Here is a 25864-nt window from a genome sequence, read left to right on the forward strand (position 1 = left end):
AGAGATAGATTGCCTATCAGAGGTGCATAATCATGCATAATCATCATCAACTGAGACATCAGAGCTGTTGTTTTCATGAAACATCATCATCATTTGAGACATCAGAGGTGTTGTTTTGATACAATATCATCATCAACTGAGAAATCAGAGGTGTTGTTTTCATACAACATCATCATCAACTGAGAAATCAGAGGTGTCAAGCACACACAGTATTCTCTAATCAACGATGGCAAGATGCTAGGATCTTTCTTCATGAACGATTTGCAAACAAATGCGTAGAGGAGGTTTTGTGGTGGCAATGTGTTCATGTAGTCAAAAATCTCCCATTGAACTTACATAATCACAATGAACAGGCCCTCTAATTTGAAAGATGTGAACCCAACACAACACATTGTTGGGTTGGATTGCTGTCTATGTCTATCCTAAACCACAGACACTGCAACAGCTTGTTAAACTTCCTCAATGTGTAATCCTCATTTCATTCACATACCAAATTAATCTAAATATCAATATCTATCTTCCCTTGCACTGTGAAGCAAAATGAGTTTACAATTCTCATATATTTTAACTTTTGCAAGAATGTCTAATCCTGCTGGTTTATCACTGGGTGTATCACTGCCGGGGGCACCTCTACTGGGTGCTACTGTACTGGGTGTACCTCTACTGGGTGCACCTCTACTGGGTACAAGTCTACTGGGTGTACCTCTACTGGGGGCATCTCTACTGGGGGTATCTCTACTGGGTGCACCTCTACTTGGGGCAACTCTACTAGGAGCACTTCTACTGGGTGTACCTCTACTGGGTTTACCTCTACTGCTGTACCTTTACCGGGTGCACTCCTACTGGGTGTGCCTCTACTGGGTGCACCTCTACTGGGGGCAACTCTACTAGGAGCACCTCTACTGGGTGTACCTCTACTGGGTTTACCTCTACTGCTGTACCTTTACCGGGTGCACTCCTACTGGGTGTACCTCTACTGGGTACAAGTCTACTGGGTGTACCTCTACTGGGGGCATCTCTACTGGGTGCACCTTTACTTGGGGCAACTCTACTAGGAGCACCTCTACTGAGTGTACCTCTACTGGGTTTACCTCTACTGCTGTACCTTTACCGGGTGCACTCCTACTGGGTGTGCCTCTACTGGGTGCACCTCTACTGGGGGCAACTCTACTAGGAGCACCTCTACTGGGTGTACCTCTACTGGGTGCACCTCTACTGGGGGCAACTCTACTAGGAGCACCTCTACTGGGTGTACCTCTACTGGGTTTACCTCTACTGCTGTACCTTTACCGGGTGCACTCCTACTGGGTGTGCCTCTACTGGGTGCACCTCTACTTGGTGTACCTCTGCTGGGTGCACCTCTGCTGGGTGTACTGTATGCACCTCTACTGGATGTAATGGGTGCAACTCTACTGGATGTACTGGGTGCAACTCTACTGGGTGCACCTCTACTTGGTGCAACTCTACTGGGTGCAACTCTACTGGGAGCACCTCTACTGGGTGAACCTCTACTGGGTGTACCTCTGCTTGGTGCACCTCTACTGGGTGTACTGTATGCACCTCTATTTGGTGTACTGGGTGCAACTCTACTGTGTGCACCCCTATTGGGAGCACCTCTACTCGGTGCACCTCTGCTTGGTGCACCTCTACTGGGTGTACTGTATGCACATCTACTGGGTGTACTGGGTGCAACTCCATTGGGTGCACCTCTTCTGGGAGCACCTCTACTGGGTGCATCTCTACCGGGTGCACCTCTCTGGGTGGACTGGGTGCACCTCTACTAGATGTACTGAGTGCACCTCTATTGTATGAACTGGGTGTATCTCTACTGGATGTACAGGATTACTGGGTGCTCTTCTACTGGGCGTAATTGGTGCACATTTACTTGGTGCACCTCTACTGGATGTACTTGGTGCACCTCTACTAGGTGTACTGATTGCACCTCTACTGGATGTACTGGGTGAACCTCGATTAAGTGTACTGGGTGAACCTCTACTAGGCGTACTGGGTGTACTGGTCGCACCTCTACTTCTAATGGTTGCACCGGGTGCATCTCTGCTGGGTGTACTGAGTGTATCTCTACTAGATGCACAGGATGTACTGCATGCACCCCTACTGTGTGTACTGGGTGTACCTCTACTGGGTGTACTGAGTGCATCTCTACTGTCTGTACAGGATTACTGAGTGCTCCTCTTCTTGGTGTAATGGGTGCACATCTACTGGCTGTACTGGGTGCACCTATACTGGGTGTATATCTGCTGTGTGTACTGGGTGCTCCTCTACTGGGTGTACAGGGTGCACATCTACTGAGTGTACTGGATGCACTTCTACTGGGTGTATCGCTACTGGGTTTACTGGGTGTTTCTCTACCTCTACTAGGTGTATATCCTCTGGGTGTACTGGGTGCACCTCTACTGGATGCACCGGGTGCACCTCTACTGGGTGTATCTCTGCTGGGTGTACCTCAACCTCTACTGGATGTACTGGGTGTACCTCTACTGGGTGTACTGGGTGTTTCTCTACTGGGTGTAATAAATAAACAGCATAATGGCACAATGGCTAGTTAATCTTTTCAATTTCAATTTTAACGCATTATCAGCATTAAACTTAGTCACAGTCAGTAAAAACATGAATGAAGACATCAGAGACCAAAAGAACTTTTATTGTACACAGAGCTAAATTATTAACAAAAACTAAGGATTTCACAGTGCATAGGCAAAGAAACAACACGTGCAGTGCAGAACAGTTATGTTTATTACCTAATTAACCTAAATATCAATTTCTATCTTCCCTTGGACTGTTAAGCAAGATGAGTTTATAATTCTTATATATATCAACTTGAGCAATGATGTCTCATCCTGCTGGTTTATCACTGGATGTATCACAGCCGGGTGTACCTCTACTGTGTGCAACTCCACTGGGTGCAATTCTACTGGGTGGACCTCTACTTGGTGGACCTCTACTGGGTGCACTTCTACTGGATGTACTGGGTGTAAAAGGGTGTACTTGTTACTCCTCTACTGGCTGACTGTGTGTACCTCTATTTGGTGTACCTCTGTGGGGTGTACAGGGTGTACTGGGTGCACATCTACTGGGTGTCCGAGTCGGACATCTACCTCTACTGGGTGCACTAGATGTATCTCTACTGAGTGTACCTCTATTGGGTGTACTGGTCGCATATCTACCTCTAATGGGTGTACTGGATGCACCTCTACTGGGTGTACTATGTGCATCTCTACTGAGTGTACTGGGTGTACCTCTGTGGGGTGTACTGGGTGTACAGGATGCATCTCTCTCCTGGATGTAACTCTACTACTGGGTGTACTGGGAACACTTCTATCTCTACTGGGTGCACCTCTACCTCTAGTAGGTGTATCTCTTCTGGGTGTACCTCTACTGGATCTACTGGGTGTACCACTACTGGGTGCACCTCTACTGGGTGTACCCCTACTGGGTGTAACACTACTGGGTAGATCTTTACCTCTACTGTGTTTACCTCTGCTTTGTGTACCTCTATTGGGTGTACGTCTACTGGGTATACTGGGTGTATCTCATCCCCATGTACTGGGTGTACCACTACTGGGTATATCTCTACCTCTACTGTGTTTACCTCTGCTGGGTGTATCACTGCTGGGTTTACCTCTACTTGGTGTACCTCTACTGGGTGTACCCATACTAGGTGCACCTCCACGTGTGTAATACATGTGATGTATATGTGTAAGCATACCATGCAATATTAATTATTAGCATTTACTAGTTCAGTCTGGGGTACTTTGCAGGACACGTCTGGTTGCTTAGGTGACATAACAATACATGTGAGGATCAATTGTCATGGTTTGAACATCATGTGTGCAGTCTACAGATAGGATCAGCATAATCCTCTCATCATGTCATGTCACCGTATGCATCAAAATTACCGACAATGTGTAACATGACTTTAACCCTTCCACCTCTCCTTAGATCACAGTCATATACTGGCATATGCTCTCTGCTGGATGTACTTTCACCAGTACCCCTTCCACCTCTCCTCGGATCACAGACATATACTGGCATATGGTCTCTGTCTTGATGTACTTTCACCGGCAACCCTCCCACCTCTCCTTAGATCACAGTCATATACTGACATATAGTCTCTGCTGGATGTACTTCACCTGCACCCCTTCCACCTCTCCCACACCCGGCAGAATGGCCTAGGTAACATAAACACATTTAACCAGGATCACCAGCACAAGGAAAAACATTCTCCATATGAAATGTAAATCAACACACCATGCACTTACAAAGCCATTGTCCTAAATCTGCCAGATGACAGGATTAGAATCAAAAGAAGTTTGCTTGTAGTTTTATGCAACAACAAGATTCTAGCTATATCACAAGGACCTTTAAACAATCACGTGCTGCACATAAAATAGTCTAACCTGAGGTAAAAATTGTCAGCATTATGTTTAGAAACAATTAGATTAGAGAATTACACATGTCAAGCTCAGAGTATTCTTCCTCTGTTTGGCTTTGCAGAAATAACAATCTTTTGCAAAACTCTCACTATTATATATTATGTCACGAGAACACCAATGATAAGATTCTTTGTCTCTTATCAGTGTTAGTCCTTTCTTCTTCTTGTACTCAATTATACCTCACAAATTCATTTAAAAGTACAAATAGTATTGGCAAATAATATAATTTCAATGATGACTCCATGGGTGTTGATGAATACCCACCAATCATTGATTTTATAGGCTAAATGGAACTAAACTAGAAGACATTGTGGTTTACCCAAGCGAGTCACAAAACTGACAATGACACAGCAGTAGACATTACAGAGAGCATGTGGAGGCTTTGAAAATATTGATTGTTAAATCCAATACACATGTATTCCTTGTATGCACAAGTATATCCATGTTGGGACGATTAAATATAGATATCCATTTCAAGGTTGGTAATAAAAACTTATACATGCTCTGGGTGTAAATGCTTTGTTAGGGAAAATGTAGAAAAACAAACCTGATCTACATTGGACATATTCAATGTAACGAGAAATCCTTCAGTCAACTTGGATTGAGTTGTTTAACCCCATATATATTATTACTTATCACCAGCTTTCAATTTGTCAACATTCATCTACTACTCATTAATGTGTACATGCCAGTCAAAATGGACCAGCTCCAAAACAGGTTTGTACATGAACTTCCATTGTTGAATGAGATGTATGCGGCCCCTTATTAAATGACCTCACCAATAGCCATCTATATTCTTCTTTGAACCCTAAAGTTGTCCAACGCAGTACAATTCAGTCCTACGCCTCTAGCTTCCCTACTAAGAAGTTCTAAGCACATAAAGTTTTATGATGTCATTTTGGGATTTAGGAAAAATATACCCAATGCAATGCAACTTTTTGAAAAAGAAGGTTCTTTTCTTCTAGCGACCTTAATAACTAGTAAAGCCTTATGGTGCCACTTTGCTATCATTAATTTATAATTTGTAATCGAAATTTCGAGTTCTTTCTTGTTACTTTAAATTAGTTCTCGTTATTTTGATTATTTACTCATTATTTCAATTATTTTCTCGAAATAAAGATTTTTTTCGCGTAAATTCAAATTAATTCTAGTTATTTCAAGTTTATTTAAAAAACTCAAAATTTCAGGTTTTTTCTGGAAAATAAACAAATAATTGAATTTACAAGAAATTTTGATTTAAAAAAAATATATGCAACCAAAGTGGCACAATCAAGCTTTTCGGAAATAGCAAAGTGGTTTATGATATCATTACTTCAAATCTGGGGAGATCTTGTGATGATGATGTTGTGAGGTTAGAATAGCAGCCTATGCTGGTCATAAACATAATATATACCTCACAAGAGTGACAGGACACACAGCAGACAACCAATCCATGATTGTCAGTTAGGTGGGCTACAAACTTTTGTTTCACTTTTAGCTTCACTGCAAACATGTGGTGGAATTCTACTAACCACTGGGTCATTTTCATTAGAAAAGTATGGCATTTTGGTTGGATTTTCAGTCCATTGAAAATTTTGCCACAAACCTAGAATTGCCATTCGGCAGTAGAATTGATGCCACTCCGAAACATAACAAAATTCACACTGAATGGCCATGAGTCTTTGGCTACTAAGATCCGCTGCTCTCCAACTTTTGTTCCACTTCCCACCCTCAGGGTCTTGTCAGCCCATTGCAGCCAGACATGTTTTAAAGTAGTACAGTCAAGTATACTGATCTCCCTGTGAGCCAGGGTGACAGGAGGTCTGTTTGGCCAGATTTTCTTGATGGACATCTCTGTGACGTTTCCCCTTTTGAGTCCAATGTCAATGCGATACAAGCGTCTGTTTGTCTCAGCCAGTGCCAGGAGTGCAGAATGACATGACTTCACCTTCAGCCGCAAGGTCATGCTTGGCGGCACAGAGAAGTCTGATGGTGATGGCTTCATCCAAGATTTGGCGTCAGATGTTTCAAGTCTCGTAGAAAAGTCTGAAAAGTGAAAGCATGTACTGACCAAATCTCTGAACAGTAAGATGAAGTAGTGAACATCCAAAGTAACTTCAGGCAATGGTTAAATGAGTAAATATATTGTCAAAACACTCTTAAATATCTGGAATATCTTAAGTTGGTTTACAACTTTTGGGTCTCAACCGTAAGTTTGTTAAAAATATTAAAAACAGCTATCAAATATATATTTTGTCCATTGTGAAAAGATACGGTCGATAGGTATAAAAAAAACTTAAAAATAAATACGAATTGTAGCCTAGTGGTTGAAGTGTTTGCTCGTCATGAGGAATGCCTGGGTTTGATTCCACATATGGGTTCCAGCATGCAAGGTTGATAGGGTTGTTATTTCATGAACGTGAATGGTTCAAATTCGGGAGTGTCAGCTCTACATGCTGACAACTGTCTGATCTTAAAAAGTGAAGCCATCCAGCTACTCTGGTTTTTGAATGTCTTCATCTGAGAGTGTCATGCTTGAAATGATAACACGTTGTCTGAGCCAGATATGCGGTTGTGTCGATTTACCCAAAAATCGAACAGCATTAACACCACTAAGATGAAGACCTGATGGTTTGTTGAGGACTGTATGATCTATAGAAAATCCATCACATTGAAGAACTGAGATAAGGGCAGACCTGTATCCTTTGATGGGGATGTGATGGAACTTGGCATCCAGGGTGCCATGGTACAAATCGATCTCAGTGCAAAGGTGATTGTAAATCCAATACATTAGCATAGGCTTATGACCGTTACAGCGCTAAGGCTGTTTTGTACAACAGCATCCTGGTGAAATGCACCACCATAGGGATATTTATAGGTACCCTCACTCCTTTGCTATTGCCACAATCTTTGCCATTTACAGAACTTCAATCTGTTGTAGATGGTGGACAAATGGTCTCCATGTGCCACTAATGCTAAGATGGTTTTGGAGTAACTAGAAGCTTGCATCTTATGATTGATAACTTCCAGGCATTATGATGAAGGCTGTGTTTACTGCCTTACATGATGTATGATCAGGGTCTGCGGAGAAGATCTCGCATTCCAGTAGTTTGTCCAGGTGCCGCGGAAACAGTCTGGGAAACCATGGCCGAGCTTGCCACACCAGTGCCACGAGGATGATCAAGCAGACTGTGTCCTCTATCTTCATTGCATCTAAGAGAGACCATGGCGGGAAGGCATTTGTAAACATCCCCATCCAGTCCATGGATAATGGATAATGTGCCTACTTGGAGAACAAGTCCAGGTGAGTTGTGTCCCACACCGATGTTGTCCAATGTAATATTTCCAGGCGAAGAAACCATCCCGTAGCTACTATCTTCCCTTTACATGATAAGCTGCCAGCAAAGATGTTGAGCTTCTCCAAGTATAATGACAAGATGTCGGCTGCAGTTTTTCCAAACGTTTGTTTGGTTTTGATAATTGTATTGCTTAAATGGGCGTACGTTATCGTGCAAGCAGCAGTTTTCAAACTGGCTGGTTTATGAGGACGTATATTAACTTACCTTGTCTGCAGGTCCTGTTGTCCTTTTGAAGTGTGGAGTCTGATACACAAAAGCAAATTCGTTTGGTTTGATTGAGGGGGTAACACCCTTGACTACAGTCGTTTCTTTTTCCACTGCATATATTAACAACTGAAAAGAAAAAGTGTTTAAGCATAAAGATGAAGTAAATTGTTAAGGTGAAAAAACATCTGATGTGCTGAGGTTAACTTTCATATTGGTTTGGACCAGAGCAGCCTGAGGTGTTGGTTTAGCTATGGTAAGTTCTCAAGGTGACATCTTCAAACTAGACAGTTAAAGGGTTTTTGCAAGTCCTTGTCCTGGAGGCCAGGGGGGTTAACATTGCATCAAACTATCTGAAAGCTTGGCCACCATAATCAATTGTCAATAAAAATATTCTTGGCTGTTATGATGCTGTACATCTTGTGTGTGTGTGTGTGCGTGCGTGCGTGCGTGCGTGCGTGCGTGCGTGCGTGCGTGCGTGCGTGCGTGCGTGTGTGTGTGTCTGTGGCAGCTTGTACTAGTCTGGACTGATACCGATTTATAGTGCTAGCTCACTGAGATACCATGCCGGAGTTTAACAGGAATACCCCACTCAGACACAGTATACTGACTCCGAGCTGAACAGTCCTTGTTTTAACCCCCTAATACCAAGCGTCAGATAGGGTAACAACAAGTACCATCTTTTCACGTCTTCCGCTCTCCGGGTGGACGCTCTAATTCTGACCACTACCACTAGACCACGGAGGCGGTCTGAATCACACAAAGTAGTACATACCTGACCTTATATATTTGCATATTTATAAATAATGACCCCAATGGAAACAGTATTTATCTGCTGGCTTTATCCTGCTGAGAAACCTACCCTTTTCATGAGTAACCAAATCTCCGCTGGTGTCCTCATGTCGATGACACTGAGTGTGTGCAACACCGAAGTGACAAAACTATCTTGGGACGAAGAATAATACAAACAGTATTTTATATCTGAATAGTACATGCAAAAACCAAGCTCCTTTGTTCAAGAAAGTCATCATGCGTATGTTGATGCAATCTATCAAAGTTTATGGTGTCAATACAAACAACACTCACGGCTTGGATCATCCGTTGTGTTGACCAGTCGCACCCTTGTGACAGAGAATGGCAGCACATATACAGCTGCCCTTGCACTCAGGTCAGAATTTACTCGCATCAGCCTGAAAACAATGGTAGTCAGTGTCATATAAGTAAGTATCCTTATAATGCATGGTGAATGAGGTATTTTACAATTGTATAACTACCCGACCCCACAAATACAAATATTAGGTAGATAAAAACATATACCAGTAGTTCTGACATGTGTAGTAAGCCCTAACTGGCTTGCCAGTCATTTTGCAACAACAATAGTGGCCAGACACAGTCATAATGTAACAACAATACTGGCCAGACAGAGTCATATTGTAACAACAATACTGGCCAGACACAGTCATAATGTAACAACAATACTGGCCAGACACAGTCATAATGTAACAACAATACTGGCCAGACAGAGTCATATTGTAACAACAATAGCATCCCGGCTACTGGAGAATTACAGGTCAGATGATTAGAACTCATCTACGTGCAACACCTCTCCACCTGCTTAGCCGCCCGTTACAAATCGTCACATTGCCAACAGATGTCGATGGTACACATATCATTAAAACTGGGGTAATCGTCGCTGGTCATGTGTCATGTTTCCAGATGAGTCCTGAATCACTTTGCCCCTCCATGATACCTGTGGTCGTTTTCTGGTAAAGTCGAAACGAAGGTCAAGCCAATGTCAACCTGAGACCTCATGACACTTTTGGTGTTGGATCGGTTATGATGTAGGGTGGCATCAATATGACATATTGAGTAAGCAAGGGCCACTGGACAGTACTATTATGACAACATACTGACACCCTTTGTTGCAAGGCACGTTGGTCAACGTTTTATCTTTCAGGACAACAATGCCCAAATTCACCGTGCACCAATATTCAATGCTCACTTCCAGCAGCACAACATCTATTGAATGCCAGGGTCAACGATGAGCCCAGACATCTCCCCCATTGAACACACCAGGGACATGATTGGGAGACCTATGCATCAGCGTCAAAGGCCGCCGACCACATTGGCGGAACTTGGCCAGGCGCTGCACAAGGAGTGGGACAGACTCCCTCAAATTGCCATTGTGCGACTCATAAGCAGCATGCCTCGTCGAATGAATGAATGTTTTTTTGTGGCAGTATTACGCACAACTGATCCAAAAACGTCAACTTTGAAATTTCCTATCTTGCCCCTACCGTATTTCAAAATTGTTGGAGGTCATAATATCTATGTGTAATGTGTTCCGAATTCGTTCATTATTATCATACAACTATAACTAGAAAATATTATCTCTTACAATTCTGGAAATTATAAGTTAATTCTAAGTTTTCCCTCCTCGTAACAATAATACTGGCCTGACACAGTCATATATTAACAACAATACTGGCCTGACACGGTCATATATTAACAACAATACTGGCCTGACACAGTCATATATTAACAACAATACTGGCCTGACACGGTCATATATTAACACCAATACGGGCCTGACACAGTCATATACTATAAACAATACTGGCCTGACACAGTCATATATATTAACAACAATACTGGCCTGACACGGTCATATTGTAACAAAGATAGCATCCTGACAGAGGACTGATGAATATGTATCGTCATTTAACAGTACTTACACACTCAGTTACTCACTATGCTGCATTATGTCACACACAAATATACATACACTGCACTGCTGTCAACATAGAAGTAATATTTTTCTGTGTAGCCAAATCTGGATGTGAAGTTAGTAGCCAAAGTCTGGGAAGTCGAACCATTGATGTATGCTGTCCTCAGTCTGTTATAGCTTTGCCACATTATTCTGTTGTCTGAAGAACAAATAAGATCAATGGGAGATACAAAATACTCACAATGAAACGAAATCAATAGGAATTGACATAGCATTTGTTACTACATGTAAAAATGAAAATCCTTAAAAATACATTCACAATGTACAACAGATATCGCCTCAATCTTATCTTACTTATATCACCTCCTGCACTTATTTTATACCTCAATTGTTAATTCCAATGAGATATTAGATGTACATTTCATTGAGACATTATTAAGCAACAGCCTGTGTTGCTTCACAGGAGGTTTTAAAATTAGTTTAATTCTGAGGTTTCGCTCAAGTAATTGTGTTCCATGCAGTCTGTCATTAATTGGCTAGTTTTGTTAATACGCATGCCTCTCAAATTCTTCGCAGGTGAAAAGTTAGCGTCCTCAGGTATTTCATCATTGATATTGGACACGTCCTTGGGGACATTGTAGACAAACAACTCACATACCCATGTGTTATAAGTCTACATTTCCTGATATAATGCAAAATGACATTCAACAAAGGAAGATATATAATATTATGTTTTCTTTAACTGATATTCCATATATATGGTGTCATGAAAGTCATGGACATATCAATTGAGGTCAAACGTATGATGAAATAAACATGTTATTGGTGTGGATCACACCCCCTCCACCGATTGATAATATGGGCATAGGATTAGTCCCCCGCTTTGAAATTCCTGCCTACGCGCCTGTCATGCATGATCAAAGTGGGACTCCTCTCTTCATGATAGAGTTCCTAATAATGTCTTCCGGAGTAACTAATAAATACATACTCACAGATATTTCCCAAGCATTTGTTGCATAATATAAGATAACTACACTTTATAAATTGCAAAGAAGAATGAAGTATGGTTTATTTCACGATAAAACATTGTTCTATCATGACGTCCTTTCTGGAGTTTCAAACATGCGCTCACAACTTGATGATGTCATTTATTAGATGGCATTATTATTTTTGAGAGGGAGCTGTTTTGTGAGTTGTTCCCAATAGTAATAGCAGGGCAATGCAGATTAACGCAGTGGCCGAACGATCGCATCTAAAATGACAATCAGGAAAAAATGTAGAGATAATTGACGTGAAAAGTGTGAGAATTGTGAACCAAACTTAACCCCTGTTCATAACATGGACTTGTCCAACTTTATGTAACAATTAGTGTGGGATAACACTTTCTCAGGAAAGTACAGATTCTCGTACTATTGGGGTTGAGTCCCGTCCGGGATTCGAACCTAAATTGGCATTGTTTGTTCATTGTTCAACATTGCCGAGGTCAGTCTGTATTCAGGGAGTCATCATTATTTAAATACTGGTGAACATTTTTTAATCTTGTACATTTTATTTACATCCATAAAGAGGCTGTAGATAATATTGAAGAAAAAAAACATGCAGGGAGAATAATCCAATCAGGGCTGCATGTGCCTCTCATGGTTTATTCTCCCTGCATGGTTTTATTGTACGATAAACAATGACCACAAGTCGTATATTTCTTAGAAACATACCTTGTTTGTGAAGGGTAGGGTTCCATACAGCATGAGTGTCGCTCACAACAGTGGAGGCTATTTCACTTCCATACTGCAGGGACATTATCCTGTCATTCTCCACCCAGTACAGACCACTAGAAAATAACAATTGCCAGTTAGTTCTTTAGAAAATTGAACACCAACACCTTTAGCAGGGTCCAGCTCCTTCTCCCTGTACAATAGCCAAGTGGATGAAGATTATACAGATGCGCACAGATGATCTAGATCACTTCTCACAGGCATTTTCGAAGGTTAGAATTTGCGGGTCAGCCAGTTTTGTGCACTGAGGTTGTGGGTAAGCCATGGTCTTGAATGCTGGCAAGATAGACATCTAATGCTGTGGCATTTACTCCAGCGTCTGAGTGAGTGAGTGAGTGAGTGAGTGAGTGAGTGAGTGAGCTGAGTTTAAACGCTGCTTTTAACAGTAGTCCAGTTATGTCAGCTTAATGTGGGAGGAAAGCCCGAAGTGATGCATGTCTCAGACGTTTACCACTTCAGTGAAACCCACGAGCACGGGTAGGCTGCTGACAAACCTAGAAACATAATCGGGCGAACCGGGATTCGAACCCACAATCAGGTTTCTGGCGTGCCCAAGGGACGCGACTCTGCACAGCAAATCACAGCGCCTTAGATGCCTGGGCCACCCGTGCCCCTTCTACGGTCTGACATAGTAACAGAGAAGAATCCAGGAACAAGGACCACATCACAAGACAAGTACAAGTTAGCAAGGAAACGTGTATGACAAGGTTGGTCAAATTCTTGTGCAAACTGCCATGTGGCAGTGCTACACAACAAAATATTATCTGGTCTTTGATCAAGACATACTTACCGGAATTTTCAACAGGAAATTATGCAACATAAGTTATGAGGTTGTATGTCCACAATAATTCTCAACAGAGAGATTTGAAGTTGATAAAGAAATGAAACTCACAAGTCTTGGTTCACTTGAAGTCCTCGTGGTTTGGTCAGGTTAGATAGCAGGACCAGTTCAGCACCAGATGTGATGTGAAGGGTAGATAGTATACCCGACGAAGTTGTGAAGAACAAGAGGTCAGATGCAATGTCTATGTCTAGGCCTGTCAGCACGATCCCTGGTGGACATACATGTAGAACAGGGTTATTGACATTGATGCTATACTTGGACACAACATAGTACACAGCTTTCAGGACGGGCTCCAAATAACAACACCTCTCAACTACGACAAGTACTATTTTCAAAGATGCGACCAATTAGGCATAACATGAATAAATGTACCAATATGTTCCTGTTCCTGTTCATGTTATAGATAGAGCCAGTGCCAGTACCTTATTGAGAGAACTTTGTCTCACGACAGTATGTTTTTCTCCCCAAAACGTATTAGTTCAAGTTCTCCGTCATAGAGCAAAGGCAAATACCCGAGTTCATTAACTTGCAATGCAGATCGCACAAACTCCACCATTCATAATCAAAGCAGATTGCACAAATTCCTATAAACTGTACTGTTTGTGCACTCAAGTGTTTGTTGTTTAAGGTCTGTCATACTGAAATGTACAAGTTCCACGCCTCTATGAACTGTATACTTTACAGTTCTTTGTCAGCATATAAAGGGACTCCACCTGACCAAAAGAACCCATTGAACACAAGTGTTCACCTGTGAATAGTGAATAGTTCTGGTATCTGACCACTTTTGCTCGTCGGATACGTAAACTATTTACTTGTTTCATAAAATTGGTAGTACACAGGAGCTTGTTTAGTATTTCATTCCTTCATGCAAATTCAGAACTCGCCATCAACTTATTCTCTTTTATGAAGTTTTAAATGATATGACACCTAAATACTTGTTCCAAGACACTTGGCCCTTTACAACCATTTATTTTAAGAAACAATGACATTGCCTGTTGACTTAATCTTAACATTTCTTCCCATAATTAAACAAATAAACGTGCTCCTCTTTGAAAAATCAACTATTACATGATGATGTAAGACCCACACCACTGTTATAGAACTTCCAAAATAATCCACACTTGCCTATGACTTAACAGACCTCAACTCAGAGACATCTCACGTCCATTTTGCTGTTGTGGTCAAACTTATAAAGATGAATATTGCATTATTTTTAATGTCCACATATCCATATATCTTGACACAGATTTAACAGTATTTTCTAAAATATCAACCCTGTTACACACAAAACATTATTGAATAACTTCTTTTCTTTAAGAGAACAAAACCTTTAAATATATATGATATTACTGTCAAATTGGGTAACTTCTTACGATGAGACACATGCCTATAAGCATTAATTTTGTTCATTCATTATCCATTATGTCATATATTAGGCTGTACTTAATACCATATTATGCATAAAAGCACATGCCATAAAGAATTTTAAGGAGAGAGGTTCAGATAGTCATCTAGTTGCCTCCAACTGAAAAGGGAATAAGTATTGTTTAAAACACATGGGACTGCTATATACGGAAGGTCATTGGGAAGAATCTCAGAGGGATTTCTTTAGCTATTGAAACACATCAGTGATATTTCAAGGTATCATATGCTGGCCTGGGGCATACATTTCACTGATCATTACGTCCTCAGAAACCACAAAAACAACATTTAGGCACAATTATTTTGATTTACCTCACTTAACATCGCTCCTTGAAATCCTTCCATGTCATGTTTGTGCATGATTTAATGTGATAGTGTGATCTAATCTGAACATGGTTTATTCTTTCATTGTCATTGATTAGGATGTTTCAAGGATAACAAACCCCTTTCTCCATGCAAGTTTTTTTCATGTTGTTTAAAAATGCAACATGGCTCTCTTGAAATTGTTATTAGTAAACATATAAGTAGGATATTTTGACAGTGTGTATACAATTTCACAATTAATGTGTTAGAGTGGGTGTGGTTATGTCTCTAAACTTGTGGAATTAAGTTATTCATCCTACATTGAGCTTTTGAGGCGTTCCCTATTGTTACATTCCAGAATTTCCTTTTGGGACCATATGAGACAATTAGAACAAAAAGTTACTGGCAACAAGAAAACAAGGATGTTACTCTTGTTTTACAGTTGTCTTCTTGTGAAAAGAAGACAGCTTGAAAACTATACGGGTAATTAATAACTAGACAACAGTAATTCGCTACCAGAGAACCAGTGACCGCTCATTAAACAACCATTTAGAAAGACAACTAGAAACAAGGTATATAACAAGTTTTGAAATGACAACAAGAAGCCAACTAGAAACTGCTTTTTCTCAGAAACCATTGTTGATATACCTTCGGGGAATTTGAAGAGCAATTCCTGTCCAACGCCATCCATCGTGACTCTCCCGATTGTGGTTGGGGTCCGTGTGGCGAAGTAAACGAACTGATCCCTCTGATTGTACACGAGAAGATCCACAGTTCCAAAGTACCTCTCCACACTCACTGTACCTATTGTCATGCTGTGAAGGTTAAGGATTCCAAACTCGGAGTCACCCATACCAAACAGCAGTTTTAACTCTGACGTGTTTGTGTCTGAAATGGAGATAAATATAAATATGACATGTTTGATTTAGGTAGGTCTTTCAGCAGCAATAACAGCTTATTGAAAGTTGGAATTGAAATAAAATTATCAAGTGTCAAAAAAGATGTTCTATGAAGTTGCAGGGAGATTTGTGTAAGTATTACTAAAACATCTTCTTTACTTATGTTGCCGATCCGTGAAGATCCAGGTTAGAATAGGTTTTCAGCAACCCATGCTTGCCCTAACAGGGTACTATGCTTGTGGTAAGAGGCAACTAACGGGATCGGGTGGTCAGGCTCGCTGACTTGGTTCATGCATGTCATCGTATCCCAATAGCGTGGGTCGATGATCATGATATTACTCACTACATTGTCCGGTCCCGATTTGATTACTTACAGACCGCTGTCATATAGCTGGAATATTGATGAGTGCAGCATGAACAAACAAACAAACAAACTTATGCTGCCTTACTGCCCTGTTGGAAATTCCAGTAAGATAGATTAAACCAGCCAGATTACACCTTTTCCATTATCATAAGGAAACGCTGTCAAAAGCCGAGTCCACTGTATGATTCCGACCATAGGATACGCATGTGCTTATGAATCACTATCAAATTATGATGAAATCAGGTGTCCATGAAAAGGTGAGCGTATCCTGCCCCTCCGGTGACATCCATCAAAAACACATGCAAAGGAGAGTCAATTATGTTAGTACATTGCATCGGACATATTTGGCACTGAGGTGTCAAAATTGGAAATGTCCTCCACATGTTTCCATAAAACTGTTTGAAAGTTCTACTGAGGCCTTGAATGTAACCCTGATCAAGCAAGTTTTTGAGCAAGAGTCGTATGATACTCTTTTTACATCTTCGAAGAAAGAACCTGAAAAGTTAATAGTGAGCGATTGAGTACAGTTTACGCTGCTTTAACAGATATTTTAGCAATATCACGGCGGGGGACACCATAGGCTTCACACATTGTACCCATGTTTGGAATCAAACCCGGGGCTTCGGTATGACGAGCGAAGGCTTTAACTAATAGGCTACCACACCTCCCGTACAAAGTTAGTGAAGAAAGGGGGTTAATCATAGATCTTTCAAAAACATTCAATTCTGTCAATAGAGAATAGCTCTGGTATTTATTTTCAAATAGCGATATCAACACTAAAATGGATGAAGGATTGAAATCTGTGTAGCACAATTTCAACGCTTATTGTGCATATCCAAAATGGTAAAGACTGATGTCTTTGAATGTCCCCTGCTTTTTTTTGTGTTCATCTTTGTTTCCAGTTTTCATTATTTAATTAGTCAATATCGACTATATGTCAGGTTGATCTGGGCAAAGTCAACAAAGCAATCTAAGCACAATGACTCCGATACCCTTACATAAACTTATGATGGTCATGGCGCTAAGACGCTTTGTGGAACGAGGCCCTGTACCATAATGCTATGTTTCACCTGTGCACTGCTTGACATCAGGACTTCCCTTGAGCTCCGTAGTCTTGAGTCCAGGACATGAGTGGCAAAATGACATTCCTGGTTTGTCCTGGTAGAACCCATGTTCACACGCCTTGCATTGTTGAGTGTCAAACATCTTTCCAGGAGGGCACTTGACTAAATACACATATGGGTGTGAATTAGCTTGTAGTACATTTAAATTGATATATTTGAACCATTATTAAAACAACGATGATAACATGAGCTACAAAGCAAAATTCTACCATGAATTTGGAAAATACTCAAAGTTAATTGACCAAACAGATGTTTCAAATCAAAATATCCCACCATACTCAGATTGAAACAGCTGAATTGATGGTTGCAGAAGCTAATGTTTATAAATACAGTCAAGTCATGTTAATCTGACATGGTTGGTTGCATATGATTATGTTGGATTATCAAGTATAAGAAATTAAGTAGTATCAACCTTTGTGATCGAAAATCGAACAACTACACGTTCCTGTTAGTTATTTCATTGGTCGGTCAAACTTTGAGAAAGGTCGTTTTGAAGTAATCTGTAATGGGATGTTCATAGCAGTAGCGAGAACTTGTATCTGATTTCAATTGTAATATGCAGCTACCAGCTGACTCATATCGTATCAAAACACGGGCTGTGTACTCGCAGGCAGATGACCACGGAGTATGCTGATCACCGTTGAATTAACGAGACTGATTAATGAGTGATTTTGGCAATTCCTTGCAAATTAGGTGTGTTGAATTGGGAGTGCAAGACTGAGTAGTTAACAGGTCCAAATAGCACTGAAATAATCAGTTCCCAATTTTAGTGTCGGATAAAACCGATTGTCGGATTAACGTGTGTCTAATTAACAAGACTTGACTGATGTACTTCTTTCTCAGACAGTGTTGGTAGGCTCAATAATGATATGTACTCTAACAGCAAAGTCACAAAAAACAGATGTAGTTACTAAAATATTCAAAGTGTGTGTGGCAATACATTAGGGGCAGAAACCATGATAGGAATTGACTGAGAGAGAGCATTTTCATTTCTTTGGATGGGGGAAGCTTGAAAACTGGTGCGTTTCTATCTTGATCTGACTATAATGGATGTAGTGATGACATAACAGCTTTGTTCAACTTAAAACTAAACCTTGTAAGTACCTCGCCTTTTCTTCAGGTGAGTCCACCTGCTTACCAAGTAGCTGTGCTTAATCCTTTTAATGGATGTCATTTATGCGAATAAAAATCACTCAAGCAAAACACAATGTTTGAGTACAAACAGTAACACACCAGGTTTTTTATAAAAGGCAAGATCATTATTTCCTTAATTTGCAACCTACATGAAACATTGGACGCAAACCATGCCACTTCAGTCCTGGGACTACTTACTACAGAACACGCCACCTTGGATGGCACCAATGGGGCATGTCATGATCTGTACAGCTGACATGAAGGTGGGTTGTAAGGGGTTTTGCTGGTCCAGTTTCATGTTGAAGTCTGTGTAGTTCTCACGCCTCACCTCCCAGTTCGTGTCATCCAGGAAGTGCCAAGTTCTCAGGATGTTGCCAAACTGACCTGGAACTGCAATATTTATTAAATAGAATTAAATTTTGCAGTTATCCTCTTGATTTTATAAACTACATGCGAAACACCTGTATGATAACAAATGCCCCGGCAATGGGACTCCATCAACTTACCATCAACACCTAACTACATAACAGTGCATCTCTTGTTGCGATGAAATTTATCTCCTTCGATCCTATGATATATATAGCTCCAAATCTGTATAAATGAACCACATGTGACAGTTTGTGAAACGGAGCATCAAATATTTCGGAATTCATGACCTCTTCATGCTCTCATGTTGAGAAGAAAATACCATATAAAAACTTTTGGTCTGATGATATCTCTCCAAATTGCAAACAGTTCATAATAATCTTTATCTAAACGTAAATAGATGACAAATTTTAATCACTGAACAGATCAGACCGAAGTTTTTCCCGATGCGTGACTCACTGTCAGCAGCATTCCTGAGTGAACCTGGAAACCTGATGCTACTCGAGTGCATCCAAACACAGGTCTTCGAACAGTTGGAATTGAAAGCTTTGCAGAGATGAATAGATGGTCTACAGATTGGATGCTAACAGATTGATGGATTGATGGATGATAGACAGGCATATTAGATGGATGGATGATAGTCAGATTGGATGATTACAGATTGATGGATGGATGGATGGATGAAAGTCAGATTGGATAATTACAGATAGATGGATGGATGATAGTCAGATTGGATAATTACACATTGATGGGTGGATGGATGGATGATAGTCAGATTGAATAATTACAGATTGATGGATGGATGCATGATAGTCAGATTGGATGATTACAGATTGATGGATGGATGATAGTCAGATTGGATGATTACAGATTGATGGATGGATGATAGTCAGATTGGATGATTACAGATTGATGGATTGATGGATGATAGTCAGATTGGATAATGACAGATTGATGGATAGTCAGATTGATGGAGGATAGATGGATGGATGATAGACAGGCTGGATGCCAAGAGATGGACGGATGATATCTACAAAGAAGATTTCATGAAACACGCAGCATCATAGGTTTAATAGTTCCTGAAAGTTGTTCCCAGATGACCATTTAGCATGAGAACAGACTACAAGGCAACGCCATAAGCTCACTTGATTGTTAGTCAGGTGAGCTAAGATAATGATGAAGACCTACCATTATTTGCCCAAAAATGATACATATCAATATAATATGATGTATCTTGTCTGTAAAATGAAAACAAGATCCATTTGTAAATTTAGTTCTCTCGCTTGCACAATTCATACTATTTACTGGTGTGATTTTTCTAGTGTTTAATTTAGGAGGTTTTTTGTGTGATATTACTGAGCATGTCTAGTATACAGCACCTTCAACTGCCAATGATGGATGATCATATGGATTCACTATTAGTGAGTCGTTGACAACAGACAATTCCAGTGCTCTATGTTCAATCATTGTTGGTTCATCACTTGTGTGGGTGAAAACGTTCCATGTTGCAAACAGCGGTTCTAAGTAAGTCATCACTGCAAAGGAAAGCAAAATATACAAGATGGTACCAGGGGTACATAGTACAGGTTCTGGTTATTCCTAATTGAGATCCATATTTTCTTTGAAGAGACAATAGGGACAAACTGATAATAATACTGACACACTTCAAAAAATGCAAACATTTTTTCAGAATTTTATTTTACACATGAAATAAATATTAATAAACAAGTAAACATTGTAAATGCAACAAAAGGACATGTGTTGGGCTGTTTCTAAAAGTGGACACATCTTGCACGTGCAATCCCTGGAGTCGGAAGAATAAAAGGCATGGGCATCAAGATGACAGCAGCGATTTGGACCTATGCCACGACTGAGTTTACAAAAAACAGAGTGTGCTCTTGGGCGGCTCAAGGCAGGAACTTCACAGGCAGCTGATACTGATGATGAAGTAAATAAAATAACCAGAATGTGAAACGTGGCCTCGATTCATTGTTACCGAGTCAAGGGAGGAAAAGCAATTGAAGGCATTGATACTGTTAAATAGTCCCCCAAATTAGATCTTTTGCAATTCTGATAGAATGTTTAAAGATAAAGCAGGAAGCTAATATCATGGAAGGGAATTGTCATGCAAATAAACTACACAATATACTGATGAATCCGTCGAATTCGGTGTCACTGCCTTCGCCGGCCTGAATGGCATCGACATGGATACAAACTCCTCGTACAGCACTTCATCCTCGGAACCGTCCATTGCGTTTGAGATTCCACATTTTAAGAATGACCCACTTTCGTTCACCCTCTTTGCAACTTCTGTGAGTGGAGCTCTTCACATGGTATCTGACTTTGTGAACGTATGTTCTCTGTAAAGTTTCCACTCTGACCACTGCTCTCGGACGTTGGTCTTGAAAGGCTTTTTTAAACACACATCAAGTGGCTAAATCAATTAGGTACAGTCGCCCGGGATCACTGCCTGATGGATCTTCTTCCCTGTTAGTGAATTCTTGACAGTCAGGCATAAGTGCGCCCTGAACATGTACCACCTGAGAAGCGACATGCATCATCTCAAGCCACCGGCCACTTCATCTTCTTGGCCTTTTATAGATGGTCAGCGCTCGATGTCGAATCCTTCAGTTAAACGTATGGCGATACAGTTTAAAGTCAGCATCGTAAGTGTGGTGTTTTCTTTTCAAGCACATGAAGAGACTGTCAGTCCCTAAAACATATCAACTTTAACACCCCTATGCAGTAACTATGCAGTTTCTCAATAGTACATCTCATCAAACATTGCCGCCATTATTGTATGTTCGTCCATCATAATTACATAAACTATGTGAACATTGAATGACCATCACTTACCCACAGGCTTTCCCAGTTTATGAAAATAATCTCTCGAAAACAAAGATATTAAGCCCCTACTCCCAACACAACCGCTACGCACAACTTGAAAAGTGTTTGTGTAAACAACATAACAATACCAATCAGCCAAATAATTATCAGTGCTCATTTCCTTGTGTACCGCATGTGTTGCTTTCTTAACAACAGGAAGCAATCACAGTCTTCACCGTTTGTGACGTCATAGGAAACAGCTGCTCCCAATAACTAATGTCTTTTTTGCAAATGGCGAACGGAATAACTCGCCATTTCAGTTGTATATTTGCCACGGTAATAAGGTAGATAGATACCTGTTCACATTCAATTAATAAACTTCGCAAAAAGTTTGTAATAGCTATTTGCGATTTCATCTGTGGATGTTGTTACAAAGAACATTTGAAACATTTCGGGTAATAGTAACATAAATGAAATTATTGGTGTATAATATGCATTTTCCCTTACATAAGCCAAATCCTTTGTATAGAATCATTTTTCCGGTCCTCAATATTCAGCTTATCTATGGTCATATACAGAAAATCTTTTTGTAAGTTGGCAATTGTTCCCAATCCTTGAATGTGCTTTAACTTGGCCCTGGGCACCCTTGGGCACATATGATTTTTATGACCCCGATATGTTTGCCCGCGTAGGTATTATATATATTATCCTTGTTTCAAACTCATTTTAGCCAAATGCACAAAATCCTTAAAGAAATGCATGCAATGATGATAATGTTGACAAAATAATGTCCTACCTTTCTTGTTCTTCTGAATCTTTGATACATTTATTTGTCCTTGTGGTACATCTCTTCTGACAATGAGAGAACCGTAGTGCTGACCATCAACTTTATTGCAGTTTGTAATACTCTCATGGCATACAGAAGACCCAATTTGAATGGAACAATTATGACTTCTGACACAATTGAAACTGCTTCCCACAGAGTGCAACTTGGAGCTGATGAGGCCAGGTGTTATGACAGAGTTGCCAAATACCACTGTGTAGTTGATGCCAGCTGAGAGTGGAGTCACCGGGTCTGTGAAGTAAATCATAAAATTAGTGCACAGTACTGTAGCTCACCTGGTTATATATGAGAGCTTTAAACAGCCACTTAAATGTTCAATATTTTCGATATAAATTGAAAACAATACACACGTTACTAAATTTAAACAATGTCTGAAAAGGGATGAATGAGTACAATGTGTGAATATACTGCTGGAATAATATGGCTTGAATTTTGCTTTATAATTACTCACTCAATGTACCTTCCAGTAAAGCACTACCTTGTCCACAATTACCAGAAGTGCCAGATATCATCGTGTAACACTAAATATATCAACTGGAATGGTGTTTGCATTACATGCAAAAACAGAAGCAACCTCATTCTCCAATCACCTCCTGAATGCCCCCCAAACTATCCAACCAGAAACATGTATCATGTAACATCAATCAAGTTTTACAAAGAAATGGTGCTGTTACAGATTATTAACATTAATCTCCAGCATAACATTCATCATGAGAAGACTTTTGCAAAATATGAATAAAATTCTGAAAATATTTTTCAAAGTATTAAACCTTGAAATTGTCACATTTATTGGCTTATTACAGTATATCTAATGACTTATTCAAAAGTAATGCAAGAGATTTTAGGGTAACTTTTTAGGGTTAGACTGGGTGCATCTGGAATCCATTATCTACTATTTGGTATCGATAATCCTGAAATCACCTCACTAGTGCCAAGGATGTATGCAAATATGAGTTAAAGTTCCATTAAATCTGCGTCCAATTACCTATTTTTGTACAAGTTTGAACAGAATCCACACTTCCAAAAGGTAACAAGTGGTCCTTGAAATGCCGTACATGTTGGTGTAGGAGACGCCACCTTGGAACATGAAACCCTAATCCTCGAAAAGAAGAAAACTAATCCTCTTTATTATCTACTCAGGTGAGAAGCACGTTCTCGCTTCTTTTAAAGTACACACTGCTTTAAAACAGCAAACTTTCATGCTATTAGTACTCAGAATATTTTTTTATCTATTATTTTTTGTGTTGACAGTAGCTCACACAGGGAAGAAGTGAAGATTTAGGAAGGGAGGCACTATCAGAAGACAGAAAAGAAGACTGAATCTGAAGATTGTATTGTGTGATGACCACCGAAATACAGGATTTCTGGCACTTTACAAAGAGAAGTTTTGCATTCATAAGAATTATCATGACTTGCTAAACTTTGTTTATGTTTGTATCATCAGCAGTGACCTTGCCTGACTGCATTGTTCCGGGAAAATATAGTACAATGGTTATAACTACCAGTAAATGCAAAAAAACTCCCACTATATCTTTGTTACTTTGAGTATTATGTATGTCCCTGGGATGTCCCTAACATGTGTATGTTTGCTGGTAGCGAGGTGTCATATTCAAACAAGCATATTATAGGAATATACCTTAATGCCATAGTATACAAAGTAAACAACACTCGAACAAACGAAACAAACCCACCTGTGCATGAGACAGTTTGCCTTGTTGGTGTCCATATACCGTGGCCACACGTGTAGACAAAAGGCTTCTCGGGAAACACCAAGCCGTGCTTGCATTTGACTTGACATGTTATCGACGTCTTCTGTATGTCACAAGTTTTAATTATACCTTTCCCAACTACTAGATCATCCGTGTTGCATTCTGGAAAACGAATTCAAGTTATATCCATATACCACACATAATTATCTCAGTTTAAAAAGTATGAAACATATCACAATTAGTTGTATTAGATATTGTATCTTGTGTATCACACCTATGATTGTGGGTTCGAATCCCGGTTCGCCCCCATTATGTTTCTAGGTTTGTCAGCACCATACCCGTGCTCGTAGGTTTCACCGAAGTGGTAAACGTCTGAGACTTTCATCACTTCGGGCTTTCCTCCCACATTAAGCTGACACGCCGTGATATATATGGAAAACTGTTAAAAGCGGCGTTAAACCAAACTCACATAAAACTCTTGTGTATCACAACGAGTATCCATTCCCAAATAAATTCTTCAATATATCTGGTATTTCTGGCACACAGGTTGTTTACACAGATATTTGTTTCGTTCAGGTCAGCAGTGAAAAAATAAACATTCTCAGTTACTTTTTCAACTTATTATATAAGGTTGGCAGATCAGTAAATAAGGAAATAAAAGTCTGGCCTTATGTGTATAGTCAGAAGAATAACCACTCTACCTGGGCATGTCTGTCTCTGACAAAATATTGTCTGTTGTTTGTCACCAGGACACGTCTTGCCATTTCTATCTGGTGGTGGATTAGTACAGAAACGATGTCTTCTCCTTGTTCCATTTCCACAGCTTACCGAGCAAGCACTCCATTCCATCCACTTACTCCACCCTCCATCAGCTATAACATTGTACAAAACATCATGTATACATAATATATACATGTATTGTATAAAAGAAATGAATGACATCAGTCATGGTCTTGGTATATCATCACTCCTAGTGCATGTAAATGCAACACCAAATACTGAAAATCTGGAACGTTTTGCAAGCAGGAAAGTATAGTATTTCACGACACAGCTTTGATCTTTGGTAATCTCAACAGGGTGTCGCAAAACTTTCCACGCGCAGTTAAAGGGAATCAACACTCCAACTTTGAAAGTACTCAAAATATGGATCAGCATTTTCTTTGCGGATTCAAATTTTACTTAATATGGACTATAATCTCGACTCGTTCAGCTTGTGTTCAGCATTGTTCTCGCTGCTCTCCGTGAATTGACATCTAGCAGAGGATCAAAGTATGAGAAGCTGTATATATAGTAACAAAGGATATAAAGATACAGCCAAACTGGCATGTGTTTTTGATGCTGATGAACGTATAGGACTTGAAGGAGTGAAGCTATTGGTCAACGTCATAGTATGCACAGTAAAAAACTACATAGTATCCCTTTAGAGAATTCAGGTAAAACACAGTTGATAACAAACTTGGTCAATAAAAATGTGTAATTTGAGATATATTATCACTACACATCATGATGAATTCCCAGCTATTTCCCAGGAAT

General features: G+C 40.1%; 2 protein-coding genes across 2 annotated transcripts in view; both read right to left on the bottom strand.

Annotated features, from left to right (window-relative positions):
* Positions 1–640: 640 nt before the first annotated feature.
* LOC124152149 (SH3 domain-containing protein C23A1.17-like) lies at positions 641–3674 on the bottom strand. Its single transcript, XM_048381552.1, has 4 exons — positions 3611–3674; positions 2269–2522; positions 1098–1765; positions 641–941 (listed from the first exon to the last, which is right to left on the bottom strand). Exons 1-4 carry the CDS (start codon positions 3672–3674, stop codon positions 641–643), a joined length of 1287 nt encoding a protein of 428 aa, XP_048237509.1.
* The window catches only part of LOC124149831, a 69820-nt gene continuing 46597 nt past the window's right edge, over positions 2642–25864 (bottom strand). The window contains exons 18-30 of the mRNA XM_048381958.1: positions 25033–25203; positions 24314–24493; positions 22575–22853; positions 20332–20487; positions 18785–18976; positions 17399–17554; positions 15714–15953; positions 13389–13548; positions 12437–12552; positions 10782–10923; positions 9083–9186; positions 7997–8125; positions 2642–6479 (exon numbers count right to left, since the gene is read on the bottom strand). Coding sequence (XP_048237915.1) covers positions 6040–6479; positions 7997–8125; positions 9083–9186; positions 10782–10923; positions 12437–12552; positions 13389–13548; positions 15714–15953; positions 17399–17554; positions 18785–18976; positions 20332–20487; positions 22575–22853; positions 24314–24493; positions 25033–25203 — 2465 coding nt within the window. The 3' untranslated portion in view covers positions 2642–6039. The remainder of the gene's footprint in view (positions 6480–7996; positions 8126–9082; positions 9187–10781; positions 10924–12436; positions 12553–13388; positions 13549–15713; positions 15954–17398; positions 17555–18784; positions 18977–20331; positions 20488–22574; positions 22854–24313; positions 24494–25032; positions 25204–25864) is intronic.

This window comes from Haliotis rufescens, unplaced genomic scaffold (assembly GCF_023055435.1).
Source record: "Haliotis rufescens isolate VD_foot unplaced genomic scaffold, xgHalRufe1.0.p SCAF_4, whole genome shotgun sequence".
NCBI lineage: Eukaryota > Metazoa > Mollusca > Gastropoda > Lepetellida > Haliotidae > Haliotis > Haliotis rufescens.

Coding starts and splice junctions, on each gene's coding strand:
- LOC124152149 (XM_048381552.1), bottom strand. CDS start 3,674: ATGGGTACACCCAGTAGAGGTACACCAAGTAGAGGTAAACCCAGCAGT. Junction 1,766..2,268: donor ACCCAGTAGAGGAGCACCCA/GTACACACAGCA, acceptor AGGTGCACCCAG/TCCACCCAGAGAGGTGCACC. Junction 942..1,097: donor CACCCGGTAAAGGTACAGCA/GTAGAGGTAAAC, acceptor CACCCGGTAAAG/GTACAGCAGTAGAGGTAAAC.